Source organism: Hemitrygon akajei, chromosome 16 (genome assembly GCF_048418815.1).
Source record: "Hemitrygon akajei chromosome 16, sHemAka1.3, whole genome shotgun sequence".
Taxonomy (NCBI): domain Eukaryota; kingdom Metazoa; phylum Chordata; class Chondrichthyes; order Myliobatiformes; family Dasyatidae; genus Hemitrygon; species Hemitrygon akajei.
In genome coordinates, this window is record NC_133139.1 from 70004066 (window position 1) to 70030734 (window position 26669).

A 26669-nucleotide genomic window follows, 5' to 3' on the forward strand; every position below is an offset into this window, starting at 1 on the left:
GAGACCGGCAGTTGCCCAAGCTGCAAGCCTTCCCCTCTCCACACCACTGATGTTGTCCAAGGGAAGGGCACTAGAACCCAACCAGCTTGGCACCAATCTTTTTTTAAGTGTGGCTCAAGGACACAATGCGCTGCCTCAGCTGAGGCTCGAACCAGTGACCTTCAGATCACTAGACTGATGCTTTATCCACTAGGCCACGTGCCAACACTAACCATACATCTTTGCAATGTAGGAGGAAACTGGAGCACCCAGAGAAACGGGGAGACTGTGCAAACTGCTACAGACAGCGGTGAAGATTGAACCCTAATATTCTGACTGCTGGCACAGTAAAGCATTGCCCTGACTGCTTTGCTACTGTGCCTCCTGTTAATAGCCTTCATTATGTGCCAGAGAGCAAGCAACATTTCTGGTCCCAATATTGAGACCTGGCAATGATGTTCTTGAGGTCAGCTTGCGGACAGGGAGTAAGAGGTTGCTGGTGTGTTGAACCTGACTGTTGACCAAGTTATTGTAAACTTCAGGAAAGTCAAAACCACTGTGGACTGGTCACTGGATGGTGGACGTTAGAGCAAACTGGGAATACTGTTGTTGATTGGCAATGATGAGATGGTAATTGTAAGGTGTCAGATTTTTATCTCACTGGAATTTCTGAAAGCAATTCGGAAGCCACAGGATATATATATATATCCTAAAGAGGAGGAAGTATTCTAAAAGAAAGATGACACAACCGTGCCTAACAAGAGAAGTCAAAGCCAACATAAAAGCCAAAGAGAAGGCAGATAAATAGAGCAAAAAATTAAGGGAAAGGTGGAGGATTGGAAGCTTTTAAAAACCAACAGAAGACAACTAAGAAGTCATTATGAAGATTAAGATGGAATACAAACGTAAGCTAGCCAGAAATATTGAAAAGGATACCAAAAGTTTCTTTGGATATATAAAGTGTAAAAGAGAGGCGAGAGTGGATATCGGACCACTGGAAAATAACACTGGAGAGGTAGTAATGGGGGACAAGGAAATGGCAAATGAACTGAATATGTATTTGTATCAGTCTTCACTGTGGAAGATACTAGCAGAATGATGGAAGTTCCAAGTGCCTGAGCTCATTAAGTGTATGAAGTTATCATTGCTAGAGTGAAGTTTCTTGGGAAACTGAAAGGTCTGTAGGTAGATAAATCACCTGGACCAAATGATGTACGTCCCAGGGTTCTGAACTATGTGGCGGAAGAGATTGTGGAGGCATTAGTAATGACCTTTCAAGAATCACTAGATCCTGGAATGGTTCCAGAAAGCTAAAAATTTGCAAATGTAATTCCTCTCTTCAAGGGGGTAGAGAGGCAGAAGGAAGGAAACTATAGGCTAGTCAGTCTGACCTCAGTGGTTGGGAAGATGTTGGAGTCTAAGTCTCAGGCACATGATAAAATATGCATGGTTTTCTCAAGGGAAGATCTTGTCTGGCAGATCTGTTGGAATTCTTTGAATAACAAGCAGGACAGATAAAGGAGAATTGGTCAATGTTGTGTACTTGGATTTTCATAAGGTTTATGACAAGGTGCCATACATGAGGCTGCTTAACAAGCTACAAGCCCGTAAAGTTACAGGAAAAATTCTAGCATGGACAAAGCAATGGCCGATTGGCAGGAGACAAAAAGTGGGAATAAAGGGAGCCTTTTCTAATTGGTTGCCAATGACTAGTGGAGTTCCACAGGGGTCTGTGTTGGGACCAATTCTTTTTATGTTATATGTCAATGACTTTGATGATGGAATTGATGGCTTTGGAGAAAAGTATGCAGACAATATGAAGATAGGTGGAGGGACAGGTAGTTATGAGAAAATGGAGAAGCTACAGAAGAACAGATGGATTAGGCGAATGGGCAAAGAAATGGAAGATGGAATATAATGTTGGGAAGTGTATTGTCTTGCACTTCGGTAGAAGAACTGAAAAGGTTGACTCTTTTCAGCCAACTGAAAAGGTTGGCTAAAGGGATTGGGGGTATGGAGAGAAAGCAGGTACAGGGTTCTGAGTTGGATGATCAGCCATGTTCATACTGAATGGCGGTGCAGGCTCGCAGGGCCGAATGGCCTACTCCTGCACCTATTTTCTATGTTTCTATGTTTTTCAGATGGAGAGAAAGTACAAAAAACTGAGTTGCAAGAGACTTGGGAGTCCTGTGCAGGATTCCCTAAAGGTTAATTTGCGGGTTGAGTCTGTGGTGAGGAAGGCAAATGCAATGTTAGCATTCATTTCAAGAGGACTAGAATATAAAAAACAAGGATGTAATGTTGAGACTTTATAAAGCACTGGGGAGCCCTCACCTGAAATATTGCGAGCAGTTTTGGGCCACTTATCTTAGAAAGGATGTGCTGAAACTGGAGAGGGTTCAATGGAGGTTCATAAAAATGACTTCAGGATTGAATGGCTTATCATAAGAAGAGCGTTTGATGACTGTGGACCTATATTCACTAGAATTCAGAAGAACGAGGGGTGACTTCATTGAAACCTATCGAATGGTGAAAGGCTTTGATAGAATGGATGTGGAGAGGATGTTTCTTATGATGGGAGAATTCTAAAACCAGAGGACACGGCCACAGAATGTAGGAGTGTCCTTTTAGAATGAAGATGAAGAGGAATTTATTTAGCTGGAGAGCAGTGAAACTGAAATTCATTGCCAAAGGAAGCTGCGGAGGCCAAGTCTTTATGTATATTTAAGCCAGAGGTTGACAGCTTCTTGATTGTTGAGGGCATGAAGAAAAAAGGCAGGAGATTGGGGCTGAAAGGAAAATTGGATCAGGAGAGCAGATTCGATGGGCCAAATGGCCTAAATATGCTCCTATATCTAATGGTCTAATGCGCTTTGTAAGTGTGATAGTCAATGACTGGAAAGCTTTTGTTTATTAGCAATGCTCTCTCTTTACATAAATGCAATCAAATGGAAGAAACCATAAATTAACTAGTGTTGCAAGCATAGTTTTTTCTCCATTCTCATGCTTTAATTGGCTTCTGTCTGACGTGACAGTACATTATCATGGATGTGGCCATTGCTCCGATCTGTAAAATTGAAGAAATAAAATATGTGAGGCACAATAAATGCCAGAGGAACCCAACAAGTCAGGCAGCATCTATGAAAACCAATAAACGATCAACATTTTGGGCCAAGACCCCTTCATCAGTACTGGATAGGCAGGTGGGGGGAACAGGAGAGGTAAGAGTGGAACCTGAGTGGGGAATGGAGGAAGAGGGAAAGGGGAGGGGGAATAATTACTGAATATTAGAAAAATCCATGTTCTCGCCCTCAGGTTGGATTATACCCAGATTGAGTATAAGGTTCAAGGTTCAAGGTTTAGGGTTCAATATATATTTATTATCAAAGTATGTATGCAGTATCCAACCCTGAGAATTGTCTTTTCCAGATAGCCACAAAACAATGGAAGCCATTCAAAGAAAAACATCAACTCTCCCACGCACACAAAAGGTATGAGGTGTTGCTCCTCCAACCTGAGGGTGGTCTTATAAAACAACAGGTGCATCCTTTGTACATTTATTTAATTTAAAGCTGTGCATTGTATTTTACCTTTGGAGAATGGGGAAATGCCAAAGAAATAACGTGCAAATAATAACATGCAAATGTTGAAGAGAATAAATCGTGAACATAAGTTATCTAAGAGTCTTTGTGCTATGTTGTGCAGAAGCAGGCCCATCCACCCAACTCATCCATGCCAACAAAGTTGCCTACCTGAGGTAGTCCTATATGCCTGTGTTTAGCCATCCCTCCACATTTTTCCTATCCATGTACTTGTACCCAGGGCATACCCTTTTCTCACTGTTACCATGAAGGAGGAGGTACAGAAGCCTGAAGGCACACACTCAGCGATTCAGGAACAGCTTCTCCCCCTCTGCTATCCGATTCCTAAATGGACATTGAGTCTTTGGACGCTCCCTCACTTTTTTTAAATTTACAATATTTCTGATTTTGCATGTTTTTAAAAAATATATTCAATATATGTAATTGATTTACTTGTTTATTTAGTATTTTTTTTCTCTCTGCTAGATTATGTATTTATTAAGTTAACAAACATCACATGCTGGTGATATTAAACCTTATTATGATTCTAAATGTCATAATTGTACCCGCCTTTAGAACTTCTGGGGAGAGAAGACTTCAGATAGAAATATACCGTAGTTTTATGCCACATTTACTGAGCGGAGAGTTATTGAGGGAAGTAGGCAGAAAAACAACTAATGTCGTTCCTAAGTGGCCACTGCAAAAATCCTCAACACTTCTTGATTTGAAGACTTGTTTATTTATTTAACTTCAAGATATTTAAGACCATGAGACATAGGAGCAGAATTAGGCCACGTTTGTTCCACCATTCAATCTTGGCTATCCTTTTCTCCCCTCCTCAACCCCATTCTTTGCCCTTCTCCCCGTAACCTTTGATGCCATGTCCAATCAAGAACCTATCAATCTCTGCCTTAAATACACCCAACAACCTGGCCTCCACAGCTGCCTGTAATAATAAATTCCACAAATTCACCACCCTCTAGATAAAGAAACAGCCCCACATCTCTGTGGACGCTCCTCTATCCTGAGGCTGTGCCCTCTTCTCCTAGACTCCCCCACCATGGGAAACATCCTTTCCACATCTACTCTGTCCTGGCCTTTAAAATTCAAAAAGTTTCAATGAGATCCCCCCTCAACTTTCTAATTCCAGTGAGTACAGGCCTAGAGCCATCAAACATTCCTCGTATGATATCCTGGAATCATTCTTGTGAACCACCTCTGGACCCTCTCCAATGCCAGCACATTTTTTCTTAGATGAAGAGAGCAAAACTGTTCACAATACTCAAGGTGAGGCCTCACCAGAGCCTTATAAAGCCTCAGCATCACATCCCTGCTCTTGTGTTCTAGACCTCTTGAAATGAATGCTAACATTGCATTTGCCTTCCTCACCACCAATTCTACCTACAAGTTAACTTTTAGGATGTTCTGCACAAGGACACTCAAGTCCCTTTGCATCACAGACATTTGGATTTTCTCCCTGTTTAGAAAATAGTCAGCACATTTATTTCTACTACCAAAGTACATGACCATGTATTTTCCAACACTGTATTTCATTTGCTACTTTCTTGCCCATTCTCCTAATCTGTCTAAATCCTTCTGCGCCTACCTGTTTCCTCAACACTACTTGCTCTTCCACCCGTCTTCATATCACCTGCAAACTTGGCAAAAAAGCCATTGATTCATAGACACATAGAAGCATAGAAAACCTACAGCACAATACAGGCCCTTCGGCCCACAAAGCTTTGTTGAACATGTCCTTACCTTAGAACTACCTAGGCTTACCCATAGCCCTCTATTTTTCTAAGCTCCATATACCTGTCCAGGAGTCTCTTAAAAGACCCTATTGTTTCCGCCTCCATCACAGCCACCAGCATCATCTAAATCATTGATTTACAGCTTAAGAAAAGAGGTGAAGATATTTCTCTATCTTCACCTCTGGAGTGTTATGAACGGTATTCCATGGAACAGCGGTGTATGGGGTGTCAGGGAGAGGTAGTACCTCTGACGGGGAACACGTCGTACTCTTCTGAGTAGTTCGCCCGCATTGGTCCTCACCTGACACTCAGCTCTCACCAGTGGTTCCTCGTAGCTGTTTGCATGCAACAGCGGCCACACCCCGGGCAACGGCTTCGACTGGCCGGCAAAACCTGGTGAGGGCAGCCGATGGGCCTCAAACCCTCGGCCAAGGCAAGCGCTCAGTTGGAGGGCAGAAGAAACGTTTCAAAGACTGCCTCAAAGTGTCCCTCAAAGACCTCAACATCAATCCCAGTAGCTGGGAATCGCTTGCTCTGGACCGCCCAACCTGGTGGAGCAGGACCACTAATGGAGCGCATGCAGCAGAAATCAGATGCACCGCAGAGGCTCAGAGGAAATGCGCCGCGCGCAAGGCTCGAGCTACCTCCACTTCCACTGCAGCACCTACCCTCATGTGTCCCACATGTGGGCGAGCTTTCAGGGCCCAGATTGGCCTCACCAGTCACCTCCGGACCCACAGTCACAAACCCTCCACCTGACAGAAGTCGTGGTCGTCTTTGACTCCGAAGGATGAACAACAACAACAATTCCATGGAACATGATTGTTTACTGATTGAACCATTTAGACTGAATTATTCAAATTTGTATATTTGCAAGAATCTGACATGTTCTGATGGGACACCCTTTCCAAACCTCATCTCTCTTTAAGATTCAAGGTACATCATTATCGAAGAATGTATGCAATGTATAACTCTGAGATGCTTCTTCTCCAGATAGCCATGAAACAAAGAAACCATGGAAGCTGTTCAAAGAAAAACATCAACACTCCCTCGCACAAAAAACAACAAATCGTGTAAACGGCAACGAGAACGTCATCCCCAACCGCACGAGCAGAAAAAAACTAATCACGGAAACAGCAACAAGAACATCAACCCCAAACCCATTGGAATTAAAATATATCAAACTTTGAACACATAGGAAACCTCTTTGGAATATTTAAATAGCTGAGAATAAATGCATTAATTGTTAGTAACATAAGTTAAAACATGTCTTAATAAGTTCAACACTTAGAATAGTTTCATTCCTGAAGTCCTCAAAATCCCTTTGGAAACAAGCAACAGCTTTGAACATGAATTGGATAAGAATCATAGGGCGGAAGTTAAATGATGTAATTGATGGGGGAGTATGAAGGAAGTGAAAGATTATTTTATACAAGTGCTTGCTGATGAAACCCTCTCCATCACTGAGCACAACTACATGGAGTGCTATCGCAGGGAAACAGCATCTATCATCAAGCACCACCCAGGCCAGGCTCTCCTCTCACTGTTGCCATCGGGAAGAAGGTACAGGAGCCTTAGGAATCACACACCACCAGGTTCAGGAACAATTATTGCCCCTCAACTGTTCCCACAACCTATTGATTCACTTTCAAGGACTCTTCATCTCCTGTTCTTGATATTTATTGCACAATTTGTTGTCTTTTTCACATTGGCTGTTTGTCCTATTGGGTGGCAGTCTTTCATTGATTCTATGATTTACTGAATACGCCTGCAAGAAAACAAATCTCAGGGTTGTATATGGTGACATATATGTATTTTAATAATGAAGTTACTTAGAAATTTTGAATTTGGAACTTTGGAACATAAATCAGTACTGCCACAGACCTTAGACACGAGCAATTCATCAGGCCTCATGTTGTGGAAGACCCTTCCCACAATGCAGATCCCATGAAGGATGTTGGGGCACTCCTGGTTGGTGGATGAGAGGTGGATCAGTAACTGGTGGGGGCAGAGTGCAATTGGGGGGGAGGGGTTTAGTTCTGGTGAAACCAACAGAGAGGGAGGTGGAGTTGCAAATTAATTCTGAGTGAGGATTGACCCAAGAACAATGGAAGACATCTTAGATAGAACCATTATTACCAATAAAGCATATTCCAGATACATTAATTGTTACTGTAATTTAAGAAAACATAACATGTAGTCCTCCAGGTTTACATGTTACGCTTTCTTAAATTAAAGCCAATGCTGGCCTGGTGGGTAGAGCGGGGGTGCTGGGTGAGGTGGGTTTGGTATTTGTATGAATGGCCTGGTCTGTACGTAGGACAATTGTGCCAATGAAAACCCAAGAAGTGGCAACCAGCCCATTTCATGTAAAAGTCATAGGTGTGTATATATATATAGCCAGGATGCCTAAAACATTTGCATAATACTGTAGTAATGTTATGTATTGCACTGTATAGCTGCCACCATAAAAAAGCAAATTTCATGACATACGTGAATGATGATATACCTGATTCTGATATGGGTCTCTGTTGTGGACTGAGAGTGGGAAGGGTGCAGGGAGAGGGGAATCATGGTTGGGAAAAGGAGGAAGGGAGAGGGAAGGGAATGGGAAACACTCGAGAGACATTGCATAGTCACCAATAAACTAATGGTTCAGAATCAAATGACCTTGCCTGGTGTCTTGGGGCTGGGTGTGTCTGTACCCTGACACCCCCTTCTGCAGGCACTCCTCTGCCACCTGTCCCACACCCCTCCTGTGGCACTGCACTCTCAACATTCCCAACATCATTTCCTCCTGCCAGATTTACCAACTTGCTCTCTCTATTTTATGTTGACAAATACTGTACCGTACAAAAGTCTTAGCGCTTTAGATATATATATGTTTCACACAGTACTGTATGTGTGAGTAGATTTCAGCCTGTAAACTGGTGTTAAAGTTCTGTCAGCTATTGAAGTGGGAAGAGCTTCCTCGCCAACTCTGTTTTGGCTGTGGCAGACCCACAATGTATAATGAGCTAAACGCTAATTTCTCTCATGGCAATAACCTTTGAGGCTTAATTTTTTCTCATGGTTTCCTCATCTATAAATTCAACAAATTATTCAACAGACAAACTGAATCTAATTGGCGTTTCTTCACAACTAATTGACTTCAGCTTTGAGAATATCTTCAAAATCTCTTCTCTGAGACAAACACATCCTGCCCGTGATATGGTGACCAGAACTGTATGAAGTTCTTTAGCCATAACCAAATTACAGCTCATTAGAACTAGTATAGCTTCCCCTCTCTCTATTTTGAGTCTTGCAACTAAACCTAAGTATCCTAGACATCGCTGTGCTGGTGTTCTATTGATTGACATGCAAAGATACACAAAATATACAAAAACTTCAGTGAACTGTCAGATCAGCACAAGTGGTCCTTGGCTGCGGTCTAGCATCGCTGCAGGCCTCGTCTGTGGCCAGGACAAAGAAGCGAGCAGGAGAAATATTGGCAGGACAGTGCCCATCCTGCAAACTGCTTTTGCCAACAGCTCCCTTCTGGAAAGTGTTATAAACAAAAACCAAACCATCTTAAAAGCTCCCCCCCCCCAGGCAATTAATCTGATTCCAGTCAGCCCTTCACTGCACTGCACTGTTATCACTTAAACCTCTTTTTATGAAGCAGTTTATTGATTTCAGCAAACAGCACCATCATACTCTCAGTGCTAATCAACAAGCTCCAAAAACTGGACCTTTGTACAGCTGGATTCTTGTTGGATTCAGTCTGCAAATGGATTCTTGACTTCTTCATCAGGAGACCACAGTCAGTGCAGATTGGATATAACATCTCCTCCTCACTGACCTTTAACATTGGTGCACCTCTAGGATGCCCACTTAGTCCACTGCTCTTCTCTTGCTACATCCACAGCTTCAGCACCATTTATAAATTTGCCGATGTCATAACTATTGCTGGCAGAATTTCAGATGGTGATGGGGAGGCATAAAAATGTGAGATGGAGCAGCTGGTTGAGTGGTGTTACAGCAACAAACTTGCACTCAACTTCAGTAAGACTAAGGAATTGATTGTGGACTTCAGGAAGGGAAAGCCGAGAGAAGAGGCACCAGTCCTCACTGGGGCATCAACAGTGGAATAGGTGAGCAGCGTCAAATTCCTGAGTGTCAACAACTTTGAAGATCGATCCAGGGCCCAACATATTAATGCAATTACAGCGAAGCCACAACAGCGACTATACTTCATTCGGAGTTTGAGGAGATTTGGTACGTCACCAAAGGCTCTTGCAAATATCTACAGATGTACCATGGGGAGCATTCTAACTGAGTGCACCACCATCTGGTGTGGAAGAGTTATTGCAGAGGATTAAAAACAAGTGGCAGAAAGCTGTAAACTTGGCCAGCTCCATCATGGGCACTAGCCTCCCAGCATCGAAGACATGCCCAAAAAGTGATGCTTCAAAAGGGTGACATGCATCATTTAGGACCCCCATCGCCCTGGACACTTTCCCTTTACATTTATCAGTGATGAACTATTCTCTTGCTTCTTTACCCTCTAGAGATGCATTGCCTCTCGTGGTGAAGAGTGCAGAAAAGGCTCACAAGGATATTGTCAGGACTGGAGAGCCTGAGTTATTGGGAGAGCTTGTGTTGGATAGGTTTTTATTCTTTGGAATGAAGGAGGAAACGGAGCAAACTCATGCAAGTGCTTTGAACTTATGAGAGGCATAAATAGGGTGGGCATTAACTATCTTTTCCCAGGGTAGTGGAGTCCAAAACTAAGGGGCGTAGGTTTAGAGAGAGAGGGGAAAGATTTAGAAGGGACCTGAGAGGCAACTGTTCCATGCAGTTGCCATGGCCTGTTGGGTAGAAGATCCTTTGTCCATGCTAAGACTCTATGACCCTCCCTTCTCCAGGCTCAATTCCATTGTCATTTTCTTGTCTGCCTGACTAGTCATAGTCATGGAACTGTGCAATATAGAAACAGGCCCTTCAGCCCACCACATCTATGCCAACCATCATGTTTATCTATACTATTCCCACTTCCCTGCATTAATTCGAGATCCACCTATGCCCTGTTCATTCAAGTACTAGTCCTATTGCCTCTTAAACATTCTTACACCACCTCCTCTAGAAGCTAATGTCAAATACCAAATACTCTCTTTTTAAAAATTAACTTCTTAGATAGAGTTGGTGACGCTGTACAGGCCAATCCACCATACAATGGATGTGTTGATGAACTCCAGCTATGCCATCAGCTTCCAAGAATGATGGAGAGACGCAGTCATCGAAGGCCTATGCTCCACTGAGGAGCTAAAGGCCCAAATAAGTAAGTCATGTGGTGTGTTTTCCTTCATTAGCTGGGGGATTGAGTTCAAGAGCCGCAAGATAATTTTACATCTCTATAAAATCCTGGTTAGACCACACTTGGAATATTCTGGTCACCTCATTATAGGAAGCTTTAGAGAGGGTGCAGAGGAGATTTATCGGGATGCTGCCTGGTTATAGACCATGCCTTATGAGGAATGGTTGAGCAGGCTAGGCTTTTCTCTTTGGAGTGAAGGAGGATGATAGAGCTGTGCAAGATGATTGTAGGCATAGATCGAGTGGAAAGCCAGATACATTTTCCTTGGGTGTAAATGGCTAATATGAAGGAAGAGAGTATAGGGGGATGTTAGAGGTAAGTTTTTTTTAAACACAGGGAGTGCTGAGTGTGTGGAATGCCCTGCCAGGGGTTCTGGTAGAGGCAGATACATTAGGGTCATTTAAGAAACTCTTAGATAGGCACATAGCTGATAGTAAAATGGAGGGCTTTGTGGGAGGGAAGGGTTAGATTGATCTGAGAGTAGGTTAAAAGGTCGGCAAAACATCATGGGACTCCACTGTGCTGTAATGTTTTACATCAATGTTTACACTTAGTGGTCACTGTACTTGTGCCTAGTAAGGTGCCCGCTGGATGTATGCTCGTGATCTTCTGCCACTGTGGCCCACCTGCTTCAAGGTTCAACACTGACAGATATTTGTATTAACGAGCAGGTGTACCTAATAAAGTGGCCACTGACTGTATATATCAGATCTGTTTTAAATCTTCTCCCACACCTTAAAACTCTGCCCTGTGATCATAGGAACTCTTACATTAATTATCCGACTCTAGCTGTGCCTTTCTGAATCTCCATTATGCCGTGTCCCAGCCTCCTCTGCTCCACTACAACAGTCAATCGATATCTTCCTCAGTTTAAGCTTTCCTTTCTCATCACAAGCTACGCTGCCAATATCTGAACTGTCCTCAAACTTCTTAACAATGCTTCCTTCACTTAAATGTACATCAGTCCTCTTTATATATTAACCATTTCCAATCACTACTGCTTTCTTTCTTTCTTTGAGAGAATGCAGGGTTGACATGCACTCGGTGGCCACTTTATTAGGTCAGTAATGCAAATATCTAATCAGCCAATCATGTGACAGCAACTCAATGCATTAAAGCATGTATTTACGGTGTAAGAGTTCAGTTGTTTTCAGACCAAACACCAAAATGAGGAAGAAATTTGATCTAAGGGTCTTTGACTGTAGAATGATTTCTGGTGCCAGACAGGGTGGTTTGAGTATCTCAAAAACTGCTAATATTCCAGGATTTTTATGGACCACAATCTCTCGAGTTTACGGAGAACAGTGTGAGAAACAAGTGGGCATCATTTCTATGGTGAAAATGCTTTGTTAGTGAGGGAGGTCAGAGGAGAATGGCCAGACTGGTTCAAACTGACAGGAAGGTTACAATAACTCACATAATCATGTGCTGTAACAGCGGTGTGCAGAACAGTATCTCTGAATGCACAACAGGCTGAACTAGCAGTGGATGGGCTACAGTACCGTGAGACCACAAGCATACACTCAGGCCACTTTATTAGGCACTGGAGGTGCTGAATAAGTCAGCCACTGAGTACCATCTAATTAGTTAACCCCCTTAGCGCCACACATAGTCAATATTCCACTGTAAATATTTTCACTTTGTGACTATAATACATTACCTCAAATAGAGCTGTTCCCAAGGCAAATACACCAAACAGAGAAAGGTTTTTCCTCAGAAAGTTCCGTAACAAGTTATTGCAACTCTGGAAGAAACAGAAAATATTATTTTCAATTGTTTGGCTTCATTTCCTTGCCCTCTTTCTCCTCCCTTAAAAGATATCAAAATACAGAAATCCTACAACTGGGAACATTGCAGAAGGTGTATGATAGGGAAGCATTTCCAATCGCCTGCTTCTGGCAGCGTTCCCATTGTCAGGAACAGGGAACTGGGATGGAAAGCACATGTGAACTGCGAGCAATACCAATGTACCAGCTACTCTTGCCCAGAGCGTGCCAACCAGCTGTAGACCACTTGCATTCTTGATGGTTTAATTAAAACAAAACAGGACCTATTGACAGACGCTGGCTGAGATAGGTTTTTGAGGAGAACTTCTGCCGAGATTTCAGGAATCCTAGAACTCTTGCCAAGCTCTATGTCTCCCAGGGATTTCAGGATGGTTGATGAAACTACACAGAGACCCTCTCCCCACTGGAATTAAGTTAACACTGGGCAAAAACTGGGCTCATCCCAGAAAGAGGATCATCTTTCAGCTTTGCCGCATTTCTACTCTTTCAAGAGGAACATTAACATGGATCTCCTTAAGATCTGAATCGGTTGCTTCTTGTCAAAGATATTTACTTCGTTCAGTGGCTGATTGCCAGGTCAGTGTTAGAACTGTGGCATTCATCATAGTTCCGATTGATTCTGCCTTTTGTTCACAAAACCCATGATCTGGTGAGATGAGCACTACAGTTAGCCCGTTGCCTCCTTCCTGAAAGAGGCTCCGCACACCTCCTGTAGCACTGGCTCAAGATGATGCTCTTGCCTCTGAGTCACATGGTGGGTTTCAACTGCAGTGTCGGACCGAGGGGATTCTTGCTGCCAGCATGTTTTGAACGAGACTTTAAGTAATGAAGTTCTGTGCTGGTGAATGCAAGAATCAAATGGGTTTAGTCTAGAATGCCCCACTTGTTCCCTGGTCTACAATTATCATTCACTAACAGCAAGAACTAGGTTAACTTGTCAAGATTTCATTCTGGTTTTGTGCATCCTCTGTGTGAAAATAGACTGCCTTGTTTAAGCCTCACTTTAAATAGTAAAATACTGAAGGGATCAATGAGGCCATCAAATGGTTTGATGATTTCAAGTTTTGTTTTTATCCTTTTTGTTTTTTTTCTTAGTTTGGATGAACTCCGCTAACCTACAGATTATGGGACTGAGTTGGAAACTTCCACTCCTATGTTGAACAAGGCTGATTTTCACCCTTGGCTTAGTTTGGAGGCAGAAGATCGTGGGTTCAATCGACAGCAGAAACTCTGGGGTTGCACATTAGTGCAGGTTCCTACACAGTTCCAGTGTCATAGGTTCACAGCTGACCTGTTGGTATGGACATCGTACATTTTCTTTTTAATCAGGTGTTTCCTTTGGTTTCCGCCCACATAGGTTGATTAACTATTATAAACAGCCTCTGGCGTAGATGGGTCTTCAAATAAGAGAATATAAACTCAAGAAATCCTGCAGATCACAAACAAGAGGAAATCTGCAGATGCTGAAAATCCAGAGTAAAACACACAAAATAGTGGAGGACCTCAGCAGTTCAGGCAACATCTAAGGACAGGAATAAATAGTCAATGTTTGGGGCTGAGACTGTTAAAAGTAGTCGATGATTCGGGCCAAAACCCTTCAGCAGGATAAATGAATGGAAAGCAGTGGGATCCTGTGACCGATGGGGATGGTCTGATCTAGCACAGACATCTGATGTATGGGTGGAGGATGCATACCATACAAAGATCACTGTCAAGGAAAGCAATATCCATCATCAATGGCCCCCACCATCCAGGTCTTGCTCTCTTCTTGTGGCTGCCATCAGGAAGAAGGTAAATGAGCCTCCCCACCAGGTTCAGAAACAGTTATTACCCCTCTACTATTGAGTTCTTGAACCAAAGGGGGTAACTTCACTCACCTCCACACTGAACTGTTCCCACAACCCGTGGATTCCTCATCTCATGTTCTCAATATTTATAGTTTTTTTTTCCTTTCTCTGTTTGCAGAGCTTCGTGTCTTTTGCACGTTGATTGTTTGTTCACCTTTGTTGGTGTAGTTTTTTTATTGATTCTATTGTGTTTCCTTGTATTTACTGTGAACGCCCACAAGAAACCAAATCCCAGGGTTGTATATGTGACATATATATACTTCAATAATAAATCAACTTTGTGCTTCGAACTTTGAAGGGTCTCTGTCCAAAATGTCGACTGTTTATTCATTTTCATAGATGCTGCCTGACCTGCTGAGTTCCTCCAGCATTTTATGCTTGCTCCTCTGGATTTACAGCAACTGCATACTCTCTTTTGTTTCTAATTCTTAAAATAGTGATATGATTGATGATAATGCCTCTGCTTTTCATTGCTTTAACCAAAGGCCTTTAAAAGAGTATGACAGATTCCTTGAAGATTTAGATTCAGTGGATACAAGTTGGGCCATCAGTTAATTGGGACGTTAATTGGGGCAGCCATTTATTTGGGACAACTCTTAAAGAACAAGAAGTAATCAAGAAAATAGCTGGGATTCCCCTTATTCGGGACATTGTACCGCTTTAATCGGGACCAGAGAACGTTGCCGCAAGGTTTCTAACTTGTGCCAGTCATGTGCATTCAGGTGACTGTCAGGCACTACACCGTGCTTAGAACAAAGAGTTTTTAAATACCATCAGTTGTGTGCACTTGTGTTCAAAAAGCAACGATGTTTGTCACTGATAGTTGGCAAGAAATAAATAGTAAGACAACACAGAACTGTCTTGCTCACTAAGATTGCAAGCATTCAGGCTTGGAGATGCCAGAAACAGACAAGGGTGAAAATGAAATGATTTCACCACTTCAACAAGTTAGAAACTACGAAGAATTTGAAGGTATCGACAATCACCTTGAATGATACAATGAAGATGAAGACTTGGAGGATGCAATTATCAAGTGCACAGTATGAAGGCAGTCTATTATCTACACTAGGTGTCTATGCTGATTTTGTTCATTTACAGTCAAAAGAACACAGCAACATCCACTGGATGAATTCCTCGTCAATAACACAGTATTATAGCACTGTAGTAATATCAGTAGTGTTCTAATTTGTTCTGCATTTAATTACACAACTTGTTACTCAGTTAAATGGTGGTTTAACTTTTTTTATACCTTTTTAACTACTATGAACCTTAAGCTAATTGGAGGCAGCCGCTCAATTGGGCCAAAATGCACTGTTCCCATGCGACCTAATTAATATGAATCCACAGTATCCAGAGATTTCTAAAGGGTTAAAAATGTATACAGTACCTGCACACCATGAGGTATTATGCAAGGACCAGAACTGAAGCAGCATGTTTCGGGATAAGTTTTTGTAGTGTTGATGAAATATGAGTTTACAAAATCGATATTGCCCATGATTCCACAACATCTGAACTGGAAGGGAGAAACATTTGAATAATTAGCTTATTTAAAGATATTTGTAGTGTTTGAATTTTCATTCATCATAAATTGGAGGACTCCTTCATCGAGCAGTTCTGTTCCAACCAGCACCAGCGGACCTTCCCAGTGGCCAGACATTTTAATTCCGGTTCCCATTCCCATTCTGACAATGTCGGCCCACGACCTCCTTTTGTGCCAAGAAGAAGCCAACCTCAGGGTGGAGGAGCAACATCTTGTTTTCTGGCTGGGTAGCCTTCAACCTGATGGCATGAATATTGATTTCTCTGCCCTGTTAAAAAAAAATTCCCCCCCCCACCCCTCTTCCTCTATTCCTCACTCTGACCTTTTAATTCTTCTCACCTGCTTATCACTTCTCCGTGGGTCCTCTCCCCACCATCCTTCCCTCCCTCCTACAGTCCTCTCGCCTCTCTTAACAGATTCCTACATCTCTAGCCCTTGACTTTTCCCACCACCTGGCTTCACCTATCAACCTTCTATCTAGCTTCCATCCCGACCCTGAACCTTCTTACTCTGGCATCTTCCCCTTCCTTCTCAGTCCTGAAGAAGGGTCTCAGCCCGAAATGTCCACTGTTTATTCATTTCCCTAGATTCTGCCTGACCTAGTGAGTGCCTGCAGCATTTTTGTCTGCACTGCTTCATTTTCTGTTATCTAAGATTTCTAAAGAAGCTGAGAGAGTTGGGAGTGAAAATCATGCATTATTTGTTCTCGGTCAGAATCAGTATTAACGCCACTGACATACGTTGTGTAATTTGTTGGTTTTGGGACAAGAACAATGCACAATACAGAAAGGTACTATAAATTACTGTATATATATATTATTTCTGTAATCACATGTCCAATGCATATCTATTGTACCAGGACGTGACCTCCTCATTCTCATCCCTGGGCATTGCCTTCTTGTGATTAGCTAAAGGAAGTGGGACGTATTTATGTTTTAGAAATTATGTTTTAACATAACATGACTAAAAAAGAAACCAGCTGGAACTATTTTTCCCCTGAAAGTTGCAAGTGACAGGCTAAAGAATGTGTTAGGGAACTCTGACTTTGACCAAGGCTCCAGAGATCTGTGAAAGTCACTTAGGGCTCCAGAAAGCTGAGCATGAGCTCCAGGTCAATGTAAAGCATTAGGAAAGCACTTACATTGAACACAACTGTTCCAGAAAGTCAGTACCTGCATTGAGTATTTTCTTTTTCTCATCTTGGAGTAATCTCCGACTTCATTCCTCTTTTCCTACTTAGTCATCATCAGACCTCCTTCTTGTCATTCACGAGCACTGTCCAGCCTCTGAGTCAGCATCACCATCACTCAGATTCCCCTCGTCTCCACCCTCTCCTCTTCCTTGTTCTCCTCATTACCCCGGAAGCTGAAAGCTTGTTTTATTCCAAACTTGCCACATTATAGGAAGGATATGAAAGCATTTGGGTGGTGCAGAGATTTGCCAGGATGCTGCCTGGATTAGAGGGCATGTCTTAGGAGGATAAGTTGAGGAGCTAGGACTTTCCTCTTAGGTGTGAAGGAGGATGAGGAGTGACCTGCTAGAGGTGTACAAGATGATAAAAGGAATAGATTAAGTGGATAGCCAGAGACTTTTACGCTAGGGCAGAAATGGCTAATACGAGGGGGCATAATTTTATGGTGATTGGAGGAAAGTATGAGCAGGGAGGGAGGGGGAGGGACATCAGGGGTAGGGTTTTTAGACAGAGAATGGTGGGTGCATAGAATGCCCTGTCAGGAGTAGTGGTAGAAGCTGATTCTGTACATTAGGGTAGGGGTACCCAGCCTGGAGTCCACAGACCCCTCGGTTACTGGTAAGGGCCCATAGTACAGAAAAGGTTGGGAACCCCTGCATTAGGAATATTTAAAAGATCCTTAGATAGAAACATGATTGATAGAAAAATGGAGGGCTATGTGGAAGGGAAGGGTTAGTTTGATCTTAAAGTAGATTAAGATGTTGGCACAACATCATGGGCCAAAGGGCCTGTACTGTGCTGTCATTTCTATTATCTATGTTCTGATGAAAGGTGTCCGATCCGATTTTGGTTCTCCTCCACAGAGAATTTCCAGCATGTGCTGCATTTATTTTTGTTTCTCAGGTGGCTTACTGGGTTTCGTCCATTCACATCCAAGTGAGGGCCTTTACTTTGTAAACCATGATCAACTGAAGAGTAATGCTGTGGTTGATGAAGCTCTTTCATGATGCAACTATCTGCGTGTTCTTGTGGACAGGGCAACTCATATTTCCGTGGTGAAAATTTCTGCCCAACAAAATATACAAAAAAACAAAACTCACTTTGATAACTCTAGGAGCCTAACTAGGCTACTGCGGATGCTGAAAATCTGAAATACAAAGTGCCCCCACCAAGCCAGGACTTCTCATTATTACCATCAAGGAGGAGGTACAGGAGCCTGAAGACACACTCTCCATGTTTCAGGAACAGCTCCCTCCCTTCCGCTATCAGATTTCTGCCCTATTTATTTATCTTTATAAATATACATTTCTTAACATGATTTATAGTACATTTCATGTAGTGCACTGTACAACCGTCCTGAAGAAAATCTCATGACATATATTAGTGATTCTGAAGGGAATATAAAACGCTCTGGGCTCAGCACTTAATTATTTACTTACAGATGTTCAGCATCTCCAGTCTGGTATTTTAAATCTGCAGAATTCACACTCTTCTTCTCACCTTGTGATTAGAGAGCTCTCCATTCTCCTGTGTACGCCTGCCCCCCTTTCACCGAAGCTTCAAACACCTTTCACACAATTGTACTCAATCTCTCCTGGACTCTGCCCTCTCACTGATCACCTTTGCCCTTCAACCCTTCCTCTGTGTTTTATATTTTACTAAAGTTGCAATTTTCCCAGTTCAAATGACCTGAAAATTTGGATTCCCCTCCACTCACAAGATGGACTCTTGACCTAACAATCTACCTTGCACTTTATTGCCAAACTGAACTGCATTTCTCTGGAGCCATTACACTTTATTCTGCTTTGTTATAGTTTCACCTCATTCTACCTCAGAATCCTGTGTAATGAATCGATCGGTATGAACATTATGCAAGGCAAGCTTTTCACTCTATCTTGGGGCATGTGACAATAATAAACCGATACCAAAACCTATACCAAAGAGTAACCCCAGAATTTGCTAGCTTTTGTTCTCTATCAGTTTTCCAATATCTGCAGTGTTTTACTGTTAGCAATTTTAAGAAAATATGTGTCTCACTACTTACCTTTCCCATCAGACTATCAAATGTGTCAGTTAACTCCTTATCTCTACCGTAATCATTTTTAATGAACTTCTGTAACCAATTTTGAATATGGTCCATTAACATTTCAGACTGGAAAACAGAGTGATAAAGAATCAAGTGAAAAGTTGAACCTGTGAACATAAGGAATTTCTCAAAACCTCTCAGAGGTATATTTATAGGAAGCCCCTGCATTATACACCCAGCGGTCATTTCATTAAGTACACCTGTACACCTGCTCATTAATGCAAATACCTGATCGGCAAATCAGACGGTAGCAACTCAATGCATAAAAGAATGCAGACCAAACATCAGAAAGGGGAAAGAAATGGGATCTAATTGGCTTTGACCGTGGAATGTTTGTTTGTGCTAGATGGGGCGGTTTGAGTATCTCAGAAACTGCCTATTGCCTGGGATTTTCACGCACAACAGTGTCTAGAATTCATAGAGAATATGGAACAAAAAACAGAAAAAACATCCAGTGGAGTTCTGTGGGCAAAAATACACTGCTAAAGCAAGAGGTCAGTGGAGAGTGGCCAGACGGGTTCAAGAAGACAGGAAGGTAGCAGTAACTCGGATAACCACACGTTACGACAGGAGTGTGTAGATGAGCATCGCTGAATGCACAACACATCGAAACTTGAAGTGAACAGCCTACAGCAGCAGATGGCCATGAACATACACACAGTGGTCACTGTATTACGTACAGGAGGTACCAAGTAAATCGACAACTGAGTGTAGATTTAATCTCAGCATTCTGCTTGTTGGCCATTTAATTGAGGCTTATTCCACAAAATATCATAGTCACGGATGTAATCTACAACTTCAGCTACTACAACCGAGTTTCTGATACTTCATGTTGTTTATTTTTATCTGTTAGTATCCTTTGTGATATAGTTCACTGATAAAATGTCACAATTAAATCAGTTTCGGTCATGTGCTTTGGGTAGCGGCGTGTCCTGCCTGATCCGATAACCGTCCCCTCTTTTGAGGTTACATCCAAGGCCCCAGCCCCTGGAGAATGAGTGTCTGGTATCAGCAGGTGTATTGAGGGGGTTTCCAGGGGTGATGGGACCATCAGGGACTTAAGAGTGTTGTTGTAATGGTATTGCTTTATGTAGTCTTGAGTATCGTATCAACACACACAAAATGCCGGAGGAACTCAGCAGGCCAGGCAGCATCTATGGAAAAGAGTACAGTCGATGCTTCAGACCGAGACTCTTCAACAAGACTGGAGAAAAAAAGATGAGGAGTAGATTTAAAATGTGGGGGAAGGGGAGGGAGAAACACAAGTGGTAGGTGCAACCAGGAAGGGGAGGGATGAAGTAAAGAGCTGGGAAGTTGATCGGTGAGAGAGATACAGGGCTGGAGGAGGGGTGATCTAATAGGAAAGGACAGAAGGCCATGGAAGAAAGAAAAGAGGGGAAGGAGAACCGGAGAGAGAGGAGATTGGGTATTGTATAAATGTCACTGTGATATTGTAGACATTGAATAAACTTTGTAAACCCATAGATTCACAGAGAAAATCCTAAGATTAGGATCCATATGAACTAAACCATAGAAAATATATTAATGAGATCTGAATTTCAAAATCTAGAATTAAGGAATACAAAATACTCCATGCTATCACAGAAATTGTTTGAGATTAAATTGTAAGCTGAATTTGCAAAATAATTTAGTCTGTTGATAAGGTTTATCAAGTACTGTATATAGAGTCACAGAGTCACAGAGAAAGCGAGCTTGGAATCAGGTGAATCGGACCCTTTTGGCCCTCTCTGTCCATCACATCTGTCAACCACTGACTGACTTTAAATCCTTTTCTCATTCTCCACATGTTCTCGTGAACTACCCGTTCCGTTCACTACACACACACACACACACACACACACACACACACACACACACACACACACACACACACACACACACACACACACACACACACACACACACACACACACACACACACACACACACACACACACACACACACACACACACACACACACACACACACACACACACACACACTTTGGGATGTGGGAGAAAACCAAAGCACCTGGAAGGTAAATGTTCACAAGGAGAGCATGCAATTTCCACACAGGCATTTCCCACCATCGCCTGTAAGGAGTTTGTACATTCTCCTCGTGATAGCATAGGGTTCCTCCCACATTCCAAAGTCATATGGGTTAGTGCATTAGTTGGTCACACGGGTGTAATTTGGCAATGGGCTCGATGGTCCTGTCATCATGCTGTATCTCTAAAAATAAACAAACAAACAAATGAATAAATAAAAGGTCAGGGTTGAGCCTGGATCTCAGATACAGCTCTGAGTGTGCCTATGTTGCCCAGAGAACAACAGCATGGTTTTGTTTTTTGGCCAACTGTCATCACTCTTCCCTTGCCTCCTTTTCCAAATGCACTTACACCTGAGGAATCCTCTCCCTTGCTCACCAGTAATCAAATATAAGAATCGTTCAGAATTACCGGTAAATGTTTATTCCTGAGTGAATACTGACCCGGATTATTAGTTGGTTTATCCATACCAGATTATAGCTGCTCGTATCTGACAGGTTTGCATTTACAAGAAGAAAGCAAGTTGAAATCCCTTCCCTTCACCTCTGCACCAAAGGCGACGGAAATTGCTTAAATGTTAGCTTCAGTAAGAACAGCTAACTCAACGTACACTGTCAGACAAATTTCAGTACATTGAAGCCACAACACCCCTGTGGGATTTCTCATTCAAACTTTACCTGCATCGCCGAATCTGATCAACCTGTCCACCCATCCTCCAGCTATCACCTTAGTAATTACACTGCACTGTAAGCACCTAAAATAACGCTGTTTATATTAGAAATAATTGCTGGTATTTATGTATTTATTCCATATCTGTACTTTATCCTCTAAATTTATTTTATATAATTCTTTCTTCTTTATCCTTGTTGAATTTTGTTTTTTCTTGGATGTCACACCACAGCAAGTTCCAAACACGTGTAACTGTACGTACATGGCAGGCATGAGCTGATTCTTGATCCATTATCCTTAAATAGATTTATTTTCCTGTCAGATATCACTTCCATATCAGAGAATCATTCACTTCAAAGACCCTTACCAGGCTCGAAAACAACACGAAAATCACACCAGCCACAAGCTGAGCCAGGAAGATCACGAGCATGACCAAGAAGAACTGGAGGGAGAAATAGCAAAAAATCAGCAATTCTGTTTGCGGTTCTAACGGTATCTTATGAATTCAAAGTACTTCCAAGTAACAAGTTTGTACATTTTGTAAGAAAGAAACAGATTTTAATTCAAGGTGCGTGTATCTGTCACAGTCGCAGCTTTAACAGGATCCTGCACTGAACACCCAGAAAGTAGGTGGAAGGCCAATCCGGCACTTACCTCTACCTCCTCCCTCTCCAAAGCCTACACAACAGCAGCAATTTACCTACCAACTCAAGCACGCTGTGTTTTATTCTATTTATCTTATTTTGGGATACAGCTCCGTGCCGACTCAATACACCCATGTGACTAATTAACGGAATAGAGTTTGGAATGTGGGAGGGAAACGGAACGCCTGGAGGAAATGCACATGGTCACGGGGAGAACGTACAAAACGATTTACAGATAGCGACAGAATTGAACCCAGGTCAGCTGTAATAGGATTATGCTTACCACTATACTCCCACGCTGCTATGGTTTTGGCTTTCTTTAAGAACTATACAATGTACTTATTTCTGACCTGACTTACATTATTCTGAAGTGATTACAGTAATACAGTGGACCATGAAGACACATAACGTTTCCAGATATTTTCTCTTCTCCCCTCTGGTATCAGGCACAAGATGCAAAAGCCAGAAGCACATAACACCAAACTCAAGGACAGTTTCAATCCCAAAGCTAACCAGGCTCTTGAATGGAGCTCTTGTATGATACGATGGACTGTTGGCCTCACAATCCATCTTGTTCTGATAAGGTAAACTTTATCATTTTCCTGTGCTGCTCTTTTTTTTCTTCAACTTTACACTTTATTCTCCATTGTTATTTTTTCATCTTTTTCTCGGCCAATGCACTGTGTCATGGTATAAACAGTGTGCAAGACAAGATTTTCACTGTTAGTGCATGTTAGACCAATGCCAATACCAACCAATTCAACCAAAGTTCAAAGTATATTTGTTATCTAAGTTCATTTATGTCACCATATGTCACTGAGATTCATTTTCTTGTGGACATTCATAGACAATGCAAATAAACACAACAGAATCAGTGAAACAAAGGTGGATGAGTGACTAGTGTGCAAAAGACGACAGACTGTGCAAGCACAAAAATGAATTAAAATAGCAAAGTAATAATATGTAATAATTGAATATTAAGGACATGAGATTGCAGAGTCCTTGAAAGTAAACCCGTAGGTTGTGGAATTAGTTCATTGTTGAGGTGAGTGAAGTTATCTATTCCAATCCAGGAATCTGATGGCTGAGGGGTAATGACTGTTCCTGAACTTGTAAGGTTTCACTGCTAATGTAATGGCCTCTCTGTAGTGGTTCACTGCTGAGGTAATGGTTCCTCTGTAGCAGCAATGTTTGGGTTATGACTCGTGATAACGGGGCTTTGGGATGTGCGCCATCCAATGAGAGGCATGCTGTTCTTTCTTGTGGGTCTGGGAGCAGGGACTTCGTGGTCTTCTGTCGGGGAGAGATCGGGGAGGAGTTGCAAATGGAGAGAGTTGGTAGACCGCCGGATGGAGTGGACTTGGAGTGAGGGTCCGAGGGTCAACTACACTCAGAGGAGGTCGATGGGGAACAAATGAACGGAACTGTGAGCTCCAACCTTTGCGCATTAGACTGTTTCATGAGAATGGGCCTCATCTTTTTTGTCGTTTTCTTTACCAACCATATAGTCAAATTAAGAATTATAAAGATCAATCGTTTAATCACATATCATGCATTGTCTGTTATTTCGGGGTACTGATTTGTAATGGGGAACACATCATGCAGCATTCACACAAACAAGATTTCTTAAGTTTGGTCAGGCCGGAGGCTACTTTTCCCTAGATTAAGCCGCTAGCTGAACTGAGAGCTACCCAAGAAAAGATGCATCAGAGAACGCTATACTCACCGTCAGCAACATGTACTTGTTTTCTTTCCGTGCCCCGTAACACGCCAGGAAGCCAATGATGATTAACAGCGACCCTGTTAAAATGCAGAGGTACGATACATTCTCTACCACCTTCAGGGGCATTGCTATGTTCCACAGGATTACAAATAAGTATTCAGCATCCACTTTAATCCAGACTCCCATTCCAAATAAGGCAGTTCCTCCCAACTGGAAAAGACAAAATCTTTACCACTGAAAAAGATTTTTTACACGAGTATTCGTTTCTAGCTTAGAGAGATCATTCACATCGTGAGGAAAGACTTGCATTTACAGTTTGATTTTCGTAATGCCTCCAAATACACTTTGGAGCCAATGGAGAGACATGTGAGAAATGTAGCAGCCATTTTGTGCACAGGGTGATCTCACACCAACAGTAATAGTTGGATATCGAATGAGGGATGCACATTGGCTGTGGGGATAAGGATCCCCACACTGGGAGTAATTTGCCTTCTCTTTTTCTTTAAAGCTGTCACATGGAGTTCTTCAAATTCACCTGGGAGGGTGGACTGAGCTCGTGTTTGACACAGTTGACAGAGCCGCTCCTCCTCAGTGCTGCACTGAAGAGTCAAGCTCAATGACTTAGAAACAAATAAAAGATATTCCATTCAAATCAAATCTACAAATAGATTTATGCCAAACTCTGAGGAATTTTGGCAGTGGAAGTGCTTAAATATGTTTCCCTCATGGGAAATCCAGCATTAGGGTTATTATCTCCCAATAGGGGACCATCAATTAACAATGGAAAGGAGGATGAATTCCGTCTACCTGATCATGATTCCCTCTACCACGGACAGTGTGGAGGCATTGGGAAATCAGAACCAAGCACGCTAAATTTGCTGTAAGGAGCTAAATTGTAATCAATCTGCTGGTTGAAATATCGAGGTAGCAGTCCGTAGTAATGTGCTGGTGAATTACATTCCATCATGAATACCTGATCTTTTAGGACACGTTAGATCCTGATGCTTCTGCAGTCCAAGGTCTCTTCGGAAGGCAAGAATGAGGCATAAAACTAATTCCTAAATAATTTTGGTGTGCTGAGCAAAGAGCAAAGCGTAACAAGAAGAAGCAGCATCAAGAAAATAAAGACAAGGCGGATGAAAATGCAGTTATGGTCACCTCATGCTCCAATCAGAGACAACAAAATTTCCAGTGACAACAATTAACCCATCAAATTGCCTGGCTTGGGTGACAGGAAACTAAAAAGCTTCTAGAAAAACTGTGCCATAATTACTGGAAAATTCACTGAACTGTTCCATGTATATAGGTGATTATAAAAAAAATTACAAGTAAGCTTCGGAAAGTTAACCTACAAGGAAAAAGCAAAAAAAAAAAATTCTACATGCTAATCTTGACAGCGGGCTCCCTCTCAATCCTGTTGCTTTCAGTTGGAATAGCTGTAGGATTAGACCGCTCAGACGTTTAACAGGATAACGTTCCACGGCCCTGCTTGCTTTCCATAGACCAGGACTACTTTACGGCCCTCTGACCTCTGACCTGTCAGCCTGACTCTGGAACATAACCAATGCCTACACAACTCTCTACTGTAGACACAATCATGACCAGGGAGATGGAATTCATCCTCCTCTCCATCATTAATGGATGGTATCTTATTGGGAGATAATGCCCCTAATGCTGGATTTCCTGTGAGGGAAACAAGTTTAAAGGGCACTTTTCTTGCTGAGTTTTCTCAGAATTTTCAGGAAGATTATGCTTAGTATCGACTCACTTTGCATAGCTTACTGTACAACTGGGCATCAGACCACTTTGTCCCTCTTTCAGCCTATCAATAATGTTGCACCAATCTGTAGCACAAGAACTTCAAGTAAAATATTCATTGATATACTTACAAAGGTGATGCAATTGAAAGAGAATATTAATATCTTCATTGCTGAATATAAAACCATCGCTTTCTTTGTGTGTTGTGTTATCTGATAGCAAAAGAAAGTAAAGTTGATTTTATTCTATATATTTATTTTGAAAAGAGAATTCATTCTTTACTATCCTCTTCAATAGAGCAGGCAAGAATGATTCATTCCAGTGATCTCCGCCTCAGAATTCTTTGGTGACCTTATTGCTGGGGGATATGTTAAGGATGTAGCTTTAATGACCAGATTTCTAGCAAGTTAGGAGATAAAAGAGATTCTGCAGATTGGAGCAATGCACGCACACAGCTGGAGGAACTCAGTACATCAGGCAGCATTTATGGAGGGAAATGAATAATTGAGGGTTCAGCCAAGACTCTTCAGTCAGGACCTGATGAATGGTCTCAGTACAAAACATTGACTTAACTTCCCTCCACGGATGCTGCCTGATGCCTTAAGCATTTTGTGTGTATTGCGCTGACAAGTAAGTTGTACTGATGAAATAAAAATGCCTGACGATAATTATACCATTAGCTGTAATTATAAACACGAATAACA

General features: G+C 42.1%; 1 protein-coding gene across 1 annotated transcript; it reads right to left on the reverse strand.

Moving 5' to 3' along the window:
* Positions 1–8701: 8701 nt before the first annotated feature.
* Positions 8702–26153, reverse strand: LOC140739666 (tetraspanin-1-like). The gene is made up of 7 exons (XM_073068039.1): positions 26097–26153; positions 24211–24417; positions 22208–22282; positions 19081–19188; positions 15692–15817; positions 12331–12414; positions 8702–8851 (listed from the first exon to the last, which is right to left on the reverse strand). The coding sequence occupies exons 1-7, from the start codon at positions 26151–26153 to the stop codon at positions 8702–8704; spliced, it is 807 nt and encodes a 268-aa protein (XP_072924140.1).
* Between the last annotated feature and the right edge of the window lie 516 nt (positions 26154–26669).

Bases quoted from the DNA above. Each gene is read 5' to 3' on its own strand.
- LOC140739666 (XM_073068039.1), bottom strand. From the start codon at position 26,153: ATGGTTTTATATTCAGCAATGAAGATATTAATATTCTCTTTCAATTGC. The intron at 24,418-26,096 runs GTAAGTATATCA...TGTCTTTTCCAG, and splicing joins CTTTCAATTGCATCACCTTT to TTGGGAGGAACTGCCTTATT. The intron at 19,189-22,207 runs GTAAGGGTCTTT...TCTGTTTTCCAG, and splicing joins TCGTGTTGTTTTCGAGCCTG to TCTGAAATGTTAATGGACCA.